The sequence below is a fragment of the Clupea harengus genome, unplaced genomic scaffold (assembly GCF_900700415.2).
Source record: "Clupea harengus unplaced genomic scaffold, Ch_v2.0.2, whole genome shotgun sequence".
NCBI classification, from domain to species: domain Eukaryota; kingdom Metazoa; phylum Chordata; class Actinopteri; order Clupeiformes; family Clupeidae; genus Clupea; species Clupea harengus.
In genome coordinates this window covers 21706-35492 of record NW_024879853.1, presented here as the reverse complement: position 1 = coordinate 35492, position 13787 = coordinate 21706, and the positions used below count along the sequence as shown (strand labels likewise).

The 13787-nt window shown below is 42.5% G+C and overlaps 1 protein-coding gene across 1 annotated transcript; it reads right to left on the bottom strand.

The window, feature by feature from the left end:
• Positions 1–253: 253 nt before the first annotated feature.
• Positions 254–11775, bottom strand: rgmb (repulsive guidance molecule BMP co-receptor b). Its single transcript, XM_042705240.1, has 3 exons — positions 11160–11775; positions 5422–5948; positions 254–3533 (listed from the first exon to the last, which is right to left on the bottom strand). Exons 1-3 carry the CDS (start codon positions 11266–11268, stop codon positions 2775–2777), a joined length of 1395 nt encoding a protein of 464 aa, XP_042561174.1. The 5' UTR covers positions 11269–11775; the 3' UTR covers positions 254–2774.
• Between the last annotated feature and the right edge of the window lie 2012 nt (positions 11776–13787).

The following is a 13787-nucleotide window of genomic DNA, read 5'->3' as shown; positions in this document are numbered from 1 at the left end:
ACAAAATGTGAATGTAATGTTAATTTGTTTTCTAATTCGATCACTCAAGTGGACTATCACCTATAACAATCTTCCATCTACACAATTATGCATATTGGGCCATTTCATAGTCATAATCATGATCATAATAAACAGGAATCGTGTTCCATATCAATGTTTTCGGTAAGTTGTGTATTAAGTGGCATCGATAGATGATTGTGAATTGTGAAATGAACAGTGAATGTTAATTATAATGCAACAAAAGAACTAACAATGATTTTGTACTTTTAATTTATTGTTTTAAATAAAACACACGTTTTCCTTTTATCAGTTTTTCTTCACCACATCCAGTAAAATACTAAAACACTGATGTAACAATGGTGGTCCACTAGGTGGCAGTACAATCACATCTGAAACATTTTTTTTCCAACAGCAAGAGTATGGAGCTTAACTTTCTCTAACAAGACACTACATTTATAAATAATTTAAGTATCACCATTGAGCAGTCACTCTTCACAAAACAAAAACTCATATTCACTCACGACAAAAGAGATCACAAAGTCAAATGCTAACAAAAGCTTAACACAGGATGTAGGCTTAACTTTGCAGTTGATTGCACTCCAAGGCCTTGTTCTGGACATAAATATCCCACCTCACATTGAAATAGAGACTATTTCTGATTCTGATAACCGACCTCCTGTCAAACTCCCAGTGTTCTAAATACAATCTATTACACTTGTCACAGTATGGTAGCAGCTCTTCAGCACTGGCAGTAGTTAAAAAAGAAAGAAAATCTACAGTAGCAATGTCTTTTTTAGAAGGTGATTATGTGATAAAAGGGAGTTTGGGATGGTACACTGGTGGCCCCTGGTGGGAATATTTTGGCATCTCGTACTACTTAAAATTCAAAGTGGAGCCGTTAGAGAATACAATGCACTCAGCATCAACACATCAGATCATCAATTTCGACTTCACTAAAACTGGGTTGCAATGAACTCCAGACAGATAGAGAAGGGGAGAATGTGGGAAACCATAATTGTCATGAACCCTCCCTTAAGTGTCTTTCATCTCTTGAAATCAGTACCTGCTGCTGTTGCTATGAATTTTATTCCATCAAAGCAAAACAGAAAAGAGAGAGAGAGAAAGAGAAAGAGAAAGAGAGAGGGGGCAGGGGGTGAGCGGGAGCGGGAGCGGGAGCGGGAGCGGGAGTGACAGACAGAGGAAGCTGCACTGAGAGGAGGACATTCATATCAATGCAAATGAGCTATCGGAACATAAAAGAAATCACACAACTCTACACGTTTTTTTTTTTTTTTTTTTTTTTTTTTTTTAACAAATCCTGGATTCACACACACACTCACACACATACACACACACACACACACAAATGTTCATATGTACTTCTGTGTTCTACTATGATTCTCCTCTTGTTCGGGTAAGTTCATCTTTGGTTAGCAAAAAAAAAAAGGAATCCAATCGACCAATCAGCTAATCGATCATCCGACATCCATAAGGTGATCGTCAGTGCCGCTTGCTGAGAGAAGACATTGGTGAAGACAAATAGATCTATCAAGAATAGTACCATGAATACAAAAAACCCAGACTTTGTGATTACTTGTACACTGTGGATTGTTACCAGGAAGCTTGATCTAGCAGATGAGAGCTGTCTTATCAGTACTGGATTCCAGTTTATTCAATACTAACATGGGTTTGGTAAGAGAGAATAATTCTGGAGTGACAACTGACTGAAATCTCTATGAACTTTCTGCTTCTGTTTACTGGTTTCTGCATGTTCACATGCTGATCAGCTAGAAACCATATTAATGTCTGCCCACTAATCATTCAGAGTATTCACTCCTCATCACGGCCTACTGATAGTCGTTCCTACAACTGTCAACCACCACAAATTTCATATTCAGGTCATAAAAGTACCAGTTAGTGTGCCCAAAATGTTTGAATACTCTACTGCTGCTGCTGTTGGCTCCATTTAAGTGTTCCATTGCAACTGACAGCTGCACCAAACGTAGAGAGGATAGAACATAGAGTAAGTCTAAACAGAGTGAGATATATTGTACATGGGCGTCTAGCAAAGGGGGCTACGGGGAAACCCTCTCTGTTTGGTCAGGTACCGAGTACCACGTTCAGGTGTTGCACTAGTGGGCAGAGCTGTGTGGACATGTGAAGTTAGTGTCAAACGTTGTGCGCGCATGAAAAGCACTATGAAGAGCGGCATTCTACCAGCGCTGAGATCCCGAGTTCATCCACCCCATTCACTTTCAAACATAACGAATTGCACTCCTATTTAAAACTGTTCAGCTGTTCATCTGAGTCATGTGGTGAGGCCTAGTACCGTTTCTAGACTGTTCAAAGCTGTTCCATGGTTGTTGGGCTTGCTTATGAGAAACACTGTTTTGTTGTGGTGTTTTTTTTCTCTTTTTTTTTTTGCTTTTTGCTGTTCTTTTTTTCTTGCAAAAAATTAAAAAATAAAGTGCTTCTGTTAAAACGTCCTCGATCTTGAGGTATTAAAAAAAAAATCACACAATTCACACACCAAACTACTACATCCAGGTCTTCGGAGAAAAAAAAAAAGTATTATACACAAAATGTACAGTCATGAGAGAGAGTTGAATTTTCAGGATTAAAATCAAGAAAGTCTGACTCCTGTCATGTTATGCACAGTATATACAGTACATCAACACTTTTGTATCTGTTGTTGCTTTGCTTCAATGGTACCATCATAAAAAAAACGTCCTGATCCACATGGTACAGTTTTGCGCAAGCTTATTTTTTTGTTTTCACCATAGCAAAGCAGTGAGAAGTGAACAGAGAAACACCAGCAGGGGCAGCGGCGGCACTTGGCCCCGCACAGCGCCCGACGGCGGGTAGATGTGCCAGCGCTCCTTCCTGGGGTGCAGCGCCTTCACGTCCCTCAGCGCGTCGTACGCCGCCATGGTGAAGTTGGCGTCACCGGTGGTGAGCAGGTCGAACACGCACGAGTGGAAGTAGATGTCCTTCACCTCTAGCTGCTCGCTGCACTTGGCCATGGCCGCCTCCAGGGAGTAGGCTGCCCGCTGGGCGTTGGGTTTGGGCAGCTGGTACTGCTGCTGCTGCTGCTGCTGCTGCTGGTGGTGATGGTTGTGGTTGTGGTTGTGGCTGTGGTGGTGATGATGCTGCTGGTGCCTCATCCCGGCCTGCGACTGCTGCAGGGGGAGAGGCAGGTGGCCGTCCCGGTCGATGCGTTCGGACGTCGGGCAGCCGTTGACACACAGCTGCAGGTCCTGCGTTTCGTCGAAGGCCATGGCCATCTCCTCTGGCACGCGCGCCGCCAGCGTCAGATAGCGGCCCAGCTGACGCACGATCACCGTCACGCCGATGTAGGCGGCGTGGATCTCCACGTGGTTCCCGGGCGACTTCTCGATTACCCACAGGCTCTTGATCTCGCCGTCCCCGCCGCTGATGGTACCGTCCACAAAGGCAGCGGGCAGGTCGTCCGTCACAGCCTGGTACACCTTCTGGTCAGTGCACTCCTGGTAGGGTTTGAAGATGATTGTGACCTGAACGAGGAAAGGATATATTATTACATGTCCACCCCGAAATATCAAATTCAAAATTACCAACTAGTCTGACACTAAAAGAAAGAAAGAAAATTAAGAGATTAAAACCTTAAATTGATTGCTGAAATATAACCATTTCAAGAAGGATACAGGAAAATAGGATATATTCTGCATTCTGTTTATCATCTGCACATTGTCCGTGGGCAAAATAAGGGACATAAACGAACAGCCACGTCCACCTTTACATAATCCCTGCCTTCATCAGACTCAAAACATTTTCAGATTAACAAAAAATTGTTGTTTTTAAGCGGTACAACAAAAACAGTATGACGCAAGACAGAGGCTTTGTCCATAAATGGCAACCTTTTTATCTAGCTAGCTAGAAAGCTCTAATAAATTTCCCCATTCCAAACATTGCCAGTTTTAATTTCATCTCACACTGACTGGCCCTCAAAGTACTTATTTTGCTGCTTGAGCACAAAGTACATTTTAATGAAATTCAATTAATGTGTGGTGGGAAAAAAGAGAGTGAGAGAAAAACTCCACTCTGTCCAATGAGAGGGGGGACTGTCAGTTGGTTAATGGTGTTACATTAGCAGGACAATGAATGCCAGTTTTGTCCCCAGATGACATGGATGAAAAGTGACGACTAGCTGGCCATTAGGGGCAAGAATCTGAAGAAAAAAAACTCAGTCGAGGAGTGTGTGCTAATAATTATGTGATAATGGCTAATAATAGTCTCCCACCTCCCAAGTCACAAGGTCAACTGAGACTCTCTGTGCATTAGGCTCAAGCTTTCATTACACGTCCTCGGACGATTTCAACTTCAGGGGAAAACAACAATTCAGTATTTTAACAACAAAGACATCTTTGTGAAGGAAACGTCTTCCACCCAAGTCACAAAAACCCTCACCTACCTCACTGACGAGGGACTATGCCATATTTATTTGCATTTAGTGTGAAAGAAAAGCTATTCCTCTGTTAAGTTTGTTAAAAATCCTGTGTGGGTCATTTCTTCCGCCCCCTTTACTTGAAAGTAACAGTAAAGGCTTCTTTCAAACTCAATTCATTACAGGTCATACCACAGTGAATGCTATATGTATTCATTAATAAAATTAGGATTTCATGGACTGCCTGGTCACAAGTGTTGGTCACAAGGCCTTTGCTGGTTGCTTTGTTTAGCTTGCACATGTGAAGATTTGGTCAGAGTTGAAAATTGGGTTATCTGGCAACACTGCCTCAGATGTACAACTTTTTATGCGATGCATATGACTTTGGGAAAGTCGCTGCTCTGTGGACGGCTCCCTCTATATTTGGCTGAAAATGTGCACATTCAAGCCAGGCGGGACGCTGGCCTCGAAAGACCTCAGGAAATAAACATCATTTGAGTGTCTGTCTAAATAACGAAATTAGGCATGTATATTGCACCCTCTGTGCTAAAGACGGTTTGGATGACGTGAATGAAAATCACTTGTAAGCAGACAAACTTGAGGCAGAGATTTAGTAGATCTCTACAACATCATGTCCACTTTTACGAGATTTACAAGCACCAGCATGCAAATGTAACAGTTATGAATGTAACATCTGTTATGGTTATTAGGCAGTAAAATAAAAGTAATAAAATAGAATTTAAATAAAAGCAAATAACATGTAACCAAATAAGAGTCACACATGCATGCCTACAGATCAGTGTGGTATAAAATTGAACATGAAAATGGGAGTTGGCAGTTTAAACACATGTTACGAGTCCTCACTAATACATAACATCACAGTAAACACCTCCCAAGCCCAGTTTTGAAGTATCTTGTGCATCATACATAAATGGTCCTTTAGCACGGATCAGTGAGATCAACTCAAAGGAACGCTGAGCATGGAACATATCACTGACCTTATTGGTAGCTGTGGCACTGGAGCCCATCACCACAGGCACGTTGGTGACCTGAACGGACAGGTAGTTGTTGTCGATGAGAGGCCAGGCACCCTCCACCTTGCACGTCTGAAAGTGGTCCTTGAAAGTCCTCAGGTGTGGGTCGCCGAACAGGCCACAAAAAAGGTAGGTGGGGGGCTGCACGGTGCCGGCCCCCACGCCCATCCATGAGCCCTGCTGGTGGAGGTGGCGGTTGTGGTAGTTGCAGGGCTCCACGGGCATCTCTGGGTGCGTGGGCGACGTGGGGCCGTCCTTGGAGCAGTTGCGCTGACTCATGAGGTCGCTGATGCCCAGCACCGCCGAATGGAAGACCAGGTTGCCACGGCAGCTCTTGGCCGTGCGCTGCGTGCAGGCGGAGTAGGCCCGCAGCGCCTTGCAGAACTCCGTGTCGAAGCCATCCAGCGCCGCGTTAAGGTGGGAGGTGAGCAAGACGAAGTCGGTGGTGCACTTCTGGATGCGGCACTGTGGGGTGTGCCCTTGGCTTCCCTCTGGAACAGGAAAAAAAAAGAAAGTGAGTGGGGCAGGCTTTGGAGCCAGAGGAACAAACAAACACATGGTGGAGTTATAAATCACAGCAAAGCCATTTAGTTGGCATCTAAGCTTTAATAAAAACAAAAGGGGATAACAGTCTCCCTTATGCTGGTGTGGCTACTGGTAAAGTGCCGTCTGCAGTGGTCACTGATTTCTGTACTCTAATCATTTATAATACTTGGTTTTTGGATGATTCTAAAAACATATACCGTAAACCTGCGATAAAGGATTAGTTGATAATGTTCAAAAAGCAACATAAATAAAGGAAGGTAAAACCAAAACGTTCAGCATTCAGGTTGTACCTGTAAATGTTCTGTAAATGTCTAACTGAACAAGACTAAAGCTGACTATTTTGTCCAGAGGGCAAATCAGACGCAGAGATTTCTATGTCAGATTCAGAGTGAGAGATTCAGGTTCAATCGCATGATCCACATAAAGTAAAGAATCTAAAATTAGGTCAACAAAAAGTCCTAATAAAACTATCACCTCAGTGAGACAAACAGAGGACGCTTTCCCAGTGACTAGCTGCTGAAAGAAGAGCCAGCACCTTGAAAGTTTCCATGGTCTTTTCCCAGTTAGTACAATACTCCTGGTATGGTAAGAATCTAGCACTTTGACGGCACATCAGCCAAAAAGTTCTGGGGCTTTGGGACAAAACAAAACAGCTCCTGTTTACTGCAAAATCTGCAGGTATATCACAAAATATTTACCAACTGAGTCAAAGTCAAATCTAAGTAATTGTGTTAAGAGGTAAAATGCCAAGGCACTCTACAGGGTCTATATTCTAATGGCTGAAGCATAGTGAGAGCATAGTGTAAAAACTCAAATTTATTTTGCAATTCTTCAGACTTATTCTTCCATGTAGAGGCAGAGCCTAAACTACATTCATCCTGACTGAAGTATGACTTCTGCTCATTTGGCTCTGGTTTCACTTCAGGACATTTCCTCTGAGTAGCTCTGATGAATCTGCAATATGTCTAGCCTAATGTAACGTATCAGTACTCTACTTCCTCAACATAGCTTGCTGGCTACTTGGTTCTCTAAGAGGGCCAACACATTGATAATCATGCACTTTCTATCCAGTCCTTTAGCTGACACTTCCTAATGCAAGTCCTAATTCAATCACAAAAAAAGAGAGCCTTTTAAATCAGACAGCCACTCTTGTTTCTCCATTAACACACCTTTAATCTTCGCATCTGAAATAGTGAGAGCTCCCCAAGCAGGCCTTCTACTGCCAATAAGCCACAGCCTGATGAGGACTCAAATGCAACGGAGTACATTATGAACTTATCTACCGTCAAACTTGCCTGACAGGCTATATTTCATAGCGGCATTAGAATTCTGCATGGTCTTAAGAGAACGTGCCAATTCAATATTTTCTGTCGATCAATACCTCAAGCCTTCTCTAATACCATGTAATCATTTGTGGGCTTTGAATCAGGCACAGAGAGAGGATGGGAAAGCGATCTTGACTTTCAGTCCAAGACACCTTATCAGGCCTGGTTTCAAATACAACAGACTTTTGGCTTCCTCCGAGCCGCCAAATTCCAGTTCTGGCCAGTGCGAGAGAGGGTCTTAATCACCAAGAACCTCTTTGATGTGTTTACTATCAGAGCAAGAATCTCAATGGATTCGTCAATCCATCTTGAGGCGTCGGATGGATTACTTATACAGAGAAGAGCAAATGAGGAGCAAAGACAAGAAGCTCGCTGCAGATGTAACCATGTTTGGTGGGCATGCCTTGTAAATTGCAGAGAAACAGAAGATCTTTTCACAGAGAACACAGGCGGCCCCGTGTGACCTCATATGCCGTCGAGCCCTGGCACTGCCTGGAGAACTTTTATCACCAACATGTGTGAGCAGGACGTGACCGCACACCGGGCCTCCTGAAGCAGCTCCAGCGGACCAGGACCTCATCTGAAATCACCCCCCTCTAATCAGATTTACAGAAATCATCGACACAAGCTGTTTTTCACCATTGGGCAGCTGGACACAATTAGAGCATCACCTGACATTCCTATTTAAATCGGCATGGTGAGGAGCACGCTGCCCGGATATTTCTTGGGCCTGACAGGAGTCACACAAACAAACCTGGGGGTGGGGTGGGGGAGCGGGAAGGGCTCCATACCAGAAGCACAGCCAAAAAAGAGGATCCTCATGGCATGGCTGACTCATCAAGACTGAAGAAGAGTGCATCAGGAGTAATATGAAGAACTGCCCTGTGTTATGGCTAAAGAGGGCCCCAGTTGGGGGCAGCAGAGGTGTAAAAATCAAACCGTCACATGCAGAGCAAGAATTTCTCAGCGCCTTGTCAAACTGTGCTGCTAGATCTCTTGACTAACACAGCAGACGCCTAATTGGTTTTAGAATTAGCATCAAAAACCGTAGTGCCAAACCTTCACACTTAGAATCAGAAAAACTGAGTGATACAAGGCCCATGTGCAAGAATTAGCTTGTTGTTCAAAACACTCACTCAGACATTTGACCTTAAAACACAGGTATGAATGAGGCAAGGAACTCTCTGTTGCCACAGGTAAAAATCCTTTTAAGTTCCATTACTTTTTTAAATTGCTTCCATCAAATGTATTCAGCTTGTTAATACATTAAAATCAGCTAATGACTACTGTTTCATTCAAGAAGGTTACATAAAAGTATTTGAAAATCACTCTCTTGTGGTATGTTGTTATATTATATATATATTAGGTGTAACCTCTGCTATTTGCTTTTTTTTCAATTTTGAGTTCAACAAGAACAATGGGCTTGGTGTTGTCCTTCTTGTTCCAGGCAGATAATAAAAACCTGCACAGCAATAAAAACCGAAGAGAATAAAACACAAAAGGTATTTGTTTCAAGGCCCCCAAAATTAATTTGTGTTTTCTTCCTTCATGATTGAGGCATCCCGTTCGGAGCACACAGCACGGCCTTGTTGTAATTAAGTAGCTGGAAATATTTTCTCAGGGTGGCCTTCTAAGCAGACCTTCTCTGCTCCGGAGGGCCCCAACCGGTGTGGCGGAGTGAAATTTCAAGATGTGGAATTTGGCCAGGGCAAAGAGGTCAGCAGACCTACGCCTTGTGCAGGAGTGAATGTTAACGACCGCTGAGCAGGCAAGCAAGAGCCCTTTTCTCCAGCCCCCCCTCCCGTCCCGTCTTCCATATGAGCCTCAGAATCTAAATGACATCTGCAACACTGTGCCTCAGCAATCCTTTGTTATCCATACAATATCCAGGCTGTGTGAGGGGAGATTGTGTGCTCCTCCTCAACGATTCAGTGATTTAAGAAGAATGTCTCTCTAATCCGGGGCACAGGAGTAATAACAAACAAAGGTTCCTTTACGACTGTGTTCTTATACAACAGATGTTTTTAGTCTTGTCTTGTTTTAGTCTTTTAAAAAGAATCTGACAAAGCTTTAAGAGAAAGTGATGGGCATGAAGTACAGACTGAAAATATGACAAGACTTCTATTAGATGGCTTGGTTATGTATATATAATCTCTTCAAGTCTATTAATTGTGAATTTGATCAAGACACAAAGGGGTTCGACCATAACTTCACTTCCAAGAAGCATTAGCTCTAAAACCAACATATTGCTTTGCCACATAAACACAAATGCCACTTTTAAGATAAATATGTCATTTTAATATCATGTTTTCAAAGCATGTGCCAGATACAAGATCAGACAAAGGTTTACCAATTCTGGATGGCCTAAACAAATTCAATAGTCTATAGAAGTTGCAGCTGTTGAAAAGTGTTCAATTGTTTAGATGGCATGAATGCTACAGTTGCTGGTCATAACAGGGCGAGAAAGAAGAAGGTTAAACCAAAACAAAAGCAACATACAAACTGACTACAACGCATGTGCATCCACAGTGGAAACTGGTACTACTGAATGCTTGAAATCACCCCTAAAATCTGTCTGAATCAACATAGTTTCTAGGGGGGATTTTTCCTGTGGATAAACGTGGCTTAGAACCACCGCCTGGTCATCTCAGTGACTTAAACCGTATCATGTCCAGCTGCCCGGGATCCATGTTAAATGAATTATGAAGGTGTGAGTACTCAATGGACACCCAGCAGCATACCATCCACCATTCATTTGTGATGGCCGCGAACACGGGCAACGGTCAGGACACCCGAAGTGGAGCAGCTGTCACAGAGCCAAGAGAAAACAGGCCACCAAATGTGTAGGCTAGTATTAACAGTGTCCTATTCACGGATCATGAACATAATTATTGGGTTGAGTTAGCTGGGAAACACTTCCACAGAGTAGGCTTCCCTATGAAACAAGGCTGATTGACGGCATCGATCAGCATTCATAAGCTATAGGAAATCAAAAGGGCGTGGGCTACTTCGGAGTCATATTCAGCTGTCGTAATGCTAAAATTAAACAACAATGACAGGTTGTCAGACTAATTATTACAGGCTACAGGCTATCTTATAATTGCAGTTGGCATCCTAATGAAAAACAAAATAAGATTCCACTAAATGTAACAGCCACATGTTTCGAAATATGGCCTGGGCTATTATATTATAAAAAAAAAGAAGCGTGGATTTTCTAGACAAAGTTCTAAATGCTGAGATGAGTGCTATTTGCCCTATCTAGGCTACTTATTTCTAAAACATGATAGTGTGTCTTGACTGCGACTTTGTAACTTTTCTTGGCAAACCATATTAGCTTATTGGAATGGCGTGTGGAACGGAGAAGTGCATCAAGGCCATGAATGGAAACAAAGTCGCAATTTTTAAAACGATGAGAGCGCAAAGATCGGGGCAGACACAACCGCAAAACTATCTCTAACCCAATCTTTCTGTCAACCTGGTATCAACTAGCCTTCAAGTCACAACCTATTACAGTGAGATATCGTAGATGAACTAAACACAGTCCGAACTCGACCAAGAATCCAGCCGAACGTGAAAGTAGGAAGGAATAGTGTTACGGCTCAAACTCCTTCAAAGTTCAGTGTCGTTACATTCACATGATCTGCAATTTCAGGACCTACTTTAAGGATGATTTAAACAATAGGATTGACGTTTTGTGTAGTTTGTTTGTGTAGCTGGCGTCTGAAGATCTAATAGGCTATGCTCAACACAGGGAGTGTTGTGTTATCACTGACATGTCAGGGGGCAAAAACCACAAGAACAGGGAGAAAGCGATGAGGAAATATCAGTTACCTATCTGGACCACGGCCGAGAAACTGAGCAAGATCAGCAGGAGAAATGATGACGCGTAGATGAGGCGCTCAGCCCCGCGGTAACAAAATCCTGTTTTCCCCATACCCATCCATCCAGGTCGCGGTGGTGAGAGACTCAAGTAGCCTACTCCACAGGAGAAACAGAGGTGGACTTGTGGCGATGCGGAGAAATCGGGCCTCTGCGCTCCTGTTTTCTTCTTTACTCCCGGCTTCCTGTGGTCCGTAATTGCATTAAAATCGTCAGTAATAGATTCACGATCTGTGCGCCTTCCGTTCGTAAATGCAAAACAAAGATAAAGTAATACTTCTATATTTATCCGATCCCAAACTATTATCAAAAACACACTTAAAAAAATATGTTGTTTGAAAACTCGAAGTTGGTTTGCTATCCGTGTGGACTATTCCGCTCAACAGCAAATCGTTTCAACGCTTGCATCAACCCGAACGTAGCAATCTTGCACAAACACGTATGCTGCACATCACATTTCTTTCACAGTTAGAAAATCTACCCCTGTCTTTTCCAACTGATCGATTGCAAATCAACCAAACCCTCCGTTTAGCGGAAACCACGCCCATGAAGGACCAAGCACCGCCCATTGAGTTATATCTTTCCCGGGAGCAGACATTTCTGGTAAGCCGTTTAAGGGTTTCATCTGGACTCATTTTTACTGATCTAAGAAAGGTAACTTTAATCTGCGAAAATAGCACTATAATTTGAAATGTTTTAGTTTTATCACACAAAATAGAATTTGCAGCCTAAAATCAGCTATTTAACATTACCCTGTAGCTCATAAGTGGCCTTAAATTGTCCTTCTAAAAATGTCATCACCACCATTTATGGACTGTGGAAAAATAAAATCAACCTGTTTAACAATATCTTAACATTGCATGGTCAGATATAGGCTAGACTACTTCCATACTGGAACTGGAACTTGTGGTGAAACACTGGTTGTAATTCAATTCTATACAGAATATATTTACTTTCGCAGATAACTCCTATTACTGCAGTTAGATGATCCATTTACCAAATGTAGAGATTAGGCCATATTCTTGCTAGCTTAATCATATTTTGCCATGTCATGCCATGCTGAAATAGAGCATGTTATCAGGCTATCGGATGAAAATGTAAACGGCTTGTCATAAACCACAATGGGACGCCACACTGAAGTGGTAGGCTACGATACGCAGCAATGAAGGATATTCTGACATAATGTTTAGCATTTGAGCTGCACTTGCAGGTGATTAACAGAAGGCTGAAATAGTTAGCAATTAAAGAAACATCACGAAATCGCACATCTCAATTGGCAGCAATCGGTTTTGGTCACAATGTTGTTGTTTTTTCAGTTGAAGGAAGTGGGTGTCTTAGATACAACTGACTAGCACTGTAAGGGCTCAGTGTTGTGTTTTTTTAGACAATTTATCCGATTTGATTAGGTTGGCTACAGTGTAATAGCCTATGCTACTTATTCATCAATTTCCTTTCTGCAGGCCACGGCAACCCCAGAGACCCCTCTGAAGCAGCGAGGTGAAACCATAGGCCTAAATCTAACATACGGCAAAAATCCTGCAAAAGGCAAATATGATGACATTGCATTAGTAATGTCTTTAAAGAAAACATCAATAAGGTCTACCAACATGCTATTTTGTTACAACTCCATCACTGATTTATGTTAACATCTGACATACAATTTATTCCCCAGGTCATTCACCCTAAGATCTCGTGCGCAGATAACCAACTGTCCTTACGTGAACAAATTATAATAATTTGTTTCGCTGCCTCACTTGGAGTGTATAAGTGAAAATACAGACACTCAAAGAATTTACAAGCCACTCCTATTCCCGTTTCCTGTATGGGACAACTGCAGCAGAAGGGGTATTTATAGGTCTACAATCGTATAAGCTGTCGAGCAGCAGCACTTTCACTGTCCGGTGGGGGAGTAGGAGAGTTACAAATCTTTTCATTCACTTTAGTTCAGAAGTCTGCTGCTGCGTCTTTCAACGCCATATCAGAAGCTTCTGAAATGCAGGCTATGAGCCTCAACCCTAACTTCATAGTTTTCTGTGAAAGAAAAAGATACATCTTTATGTGCATCTTATATTTACACTACGCACCAGACATTATACTACATCAAAACATTAGTACACATTTTAACATCTAACATTTTTCATTTTTTTCTTAATCTGAACATGTGGTGTGTATTACGCCCGCTGTGTTTTAGAAATGCTCTGTATGGAGTTTGGAAAAGCCATTTGTCTGTAGTAAATGGAGTGGTGGTGGTGGTGGTGGTGGTCGTCGTATGGAAGTGGGGAAAAGGTGATGGAGGTGTTGGGGAATGCAGACAGCTTACAATGAAGCAGCAGGTGCATGGCGCTCAGTGGGAGAAGCAGCTTGAGTCACTGATGGTTTGTTTACAGTGCTGGCGTGAGCACAATGGCCCTGTGCAACTGAAAAATGTCCCTTCTCTACTAAGGGAAGTAAATAGTCCAATGTGAGATTGTACACGTTTGTGACTTGTATTCCTGAATTGTGAGTGTAAATGTAAATGTAATAGTTGGTGTGAGCCTTAGGTGTCATAGGTCTCAAGGATAAGAAGTATTAGGCTATGGC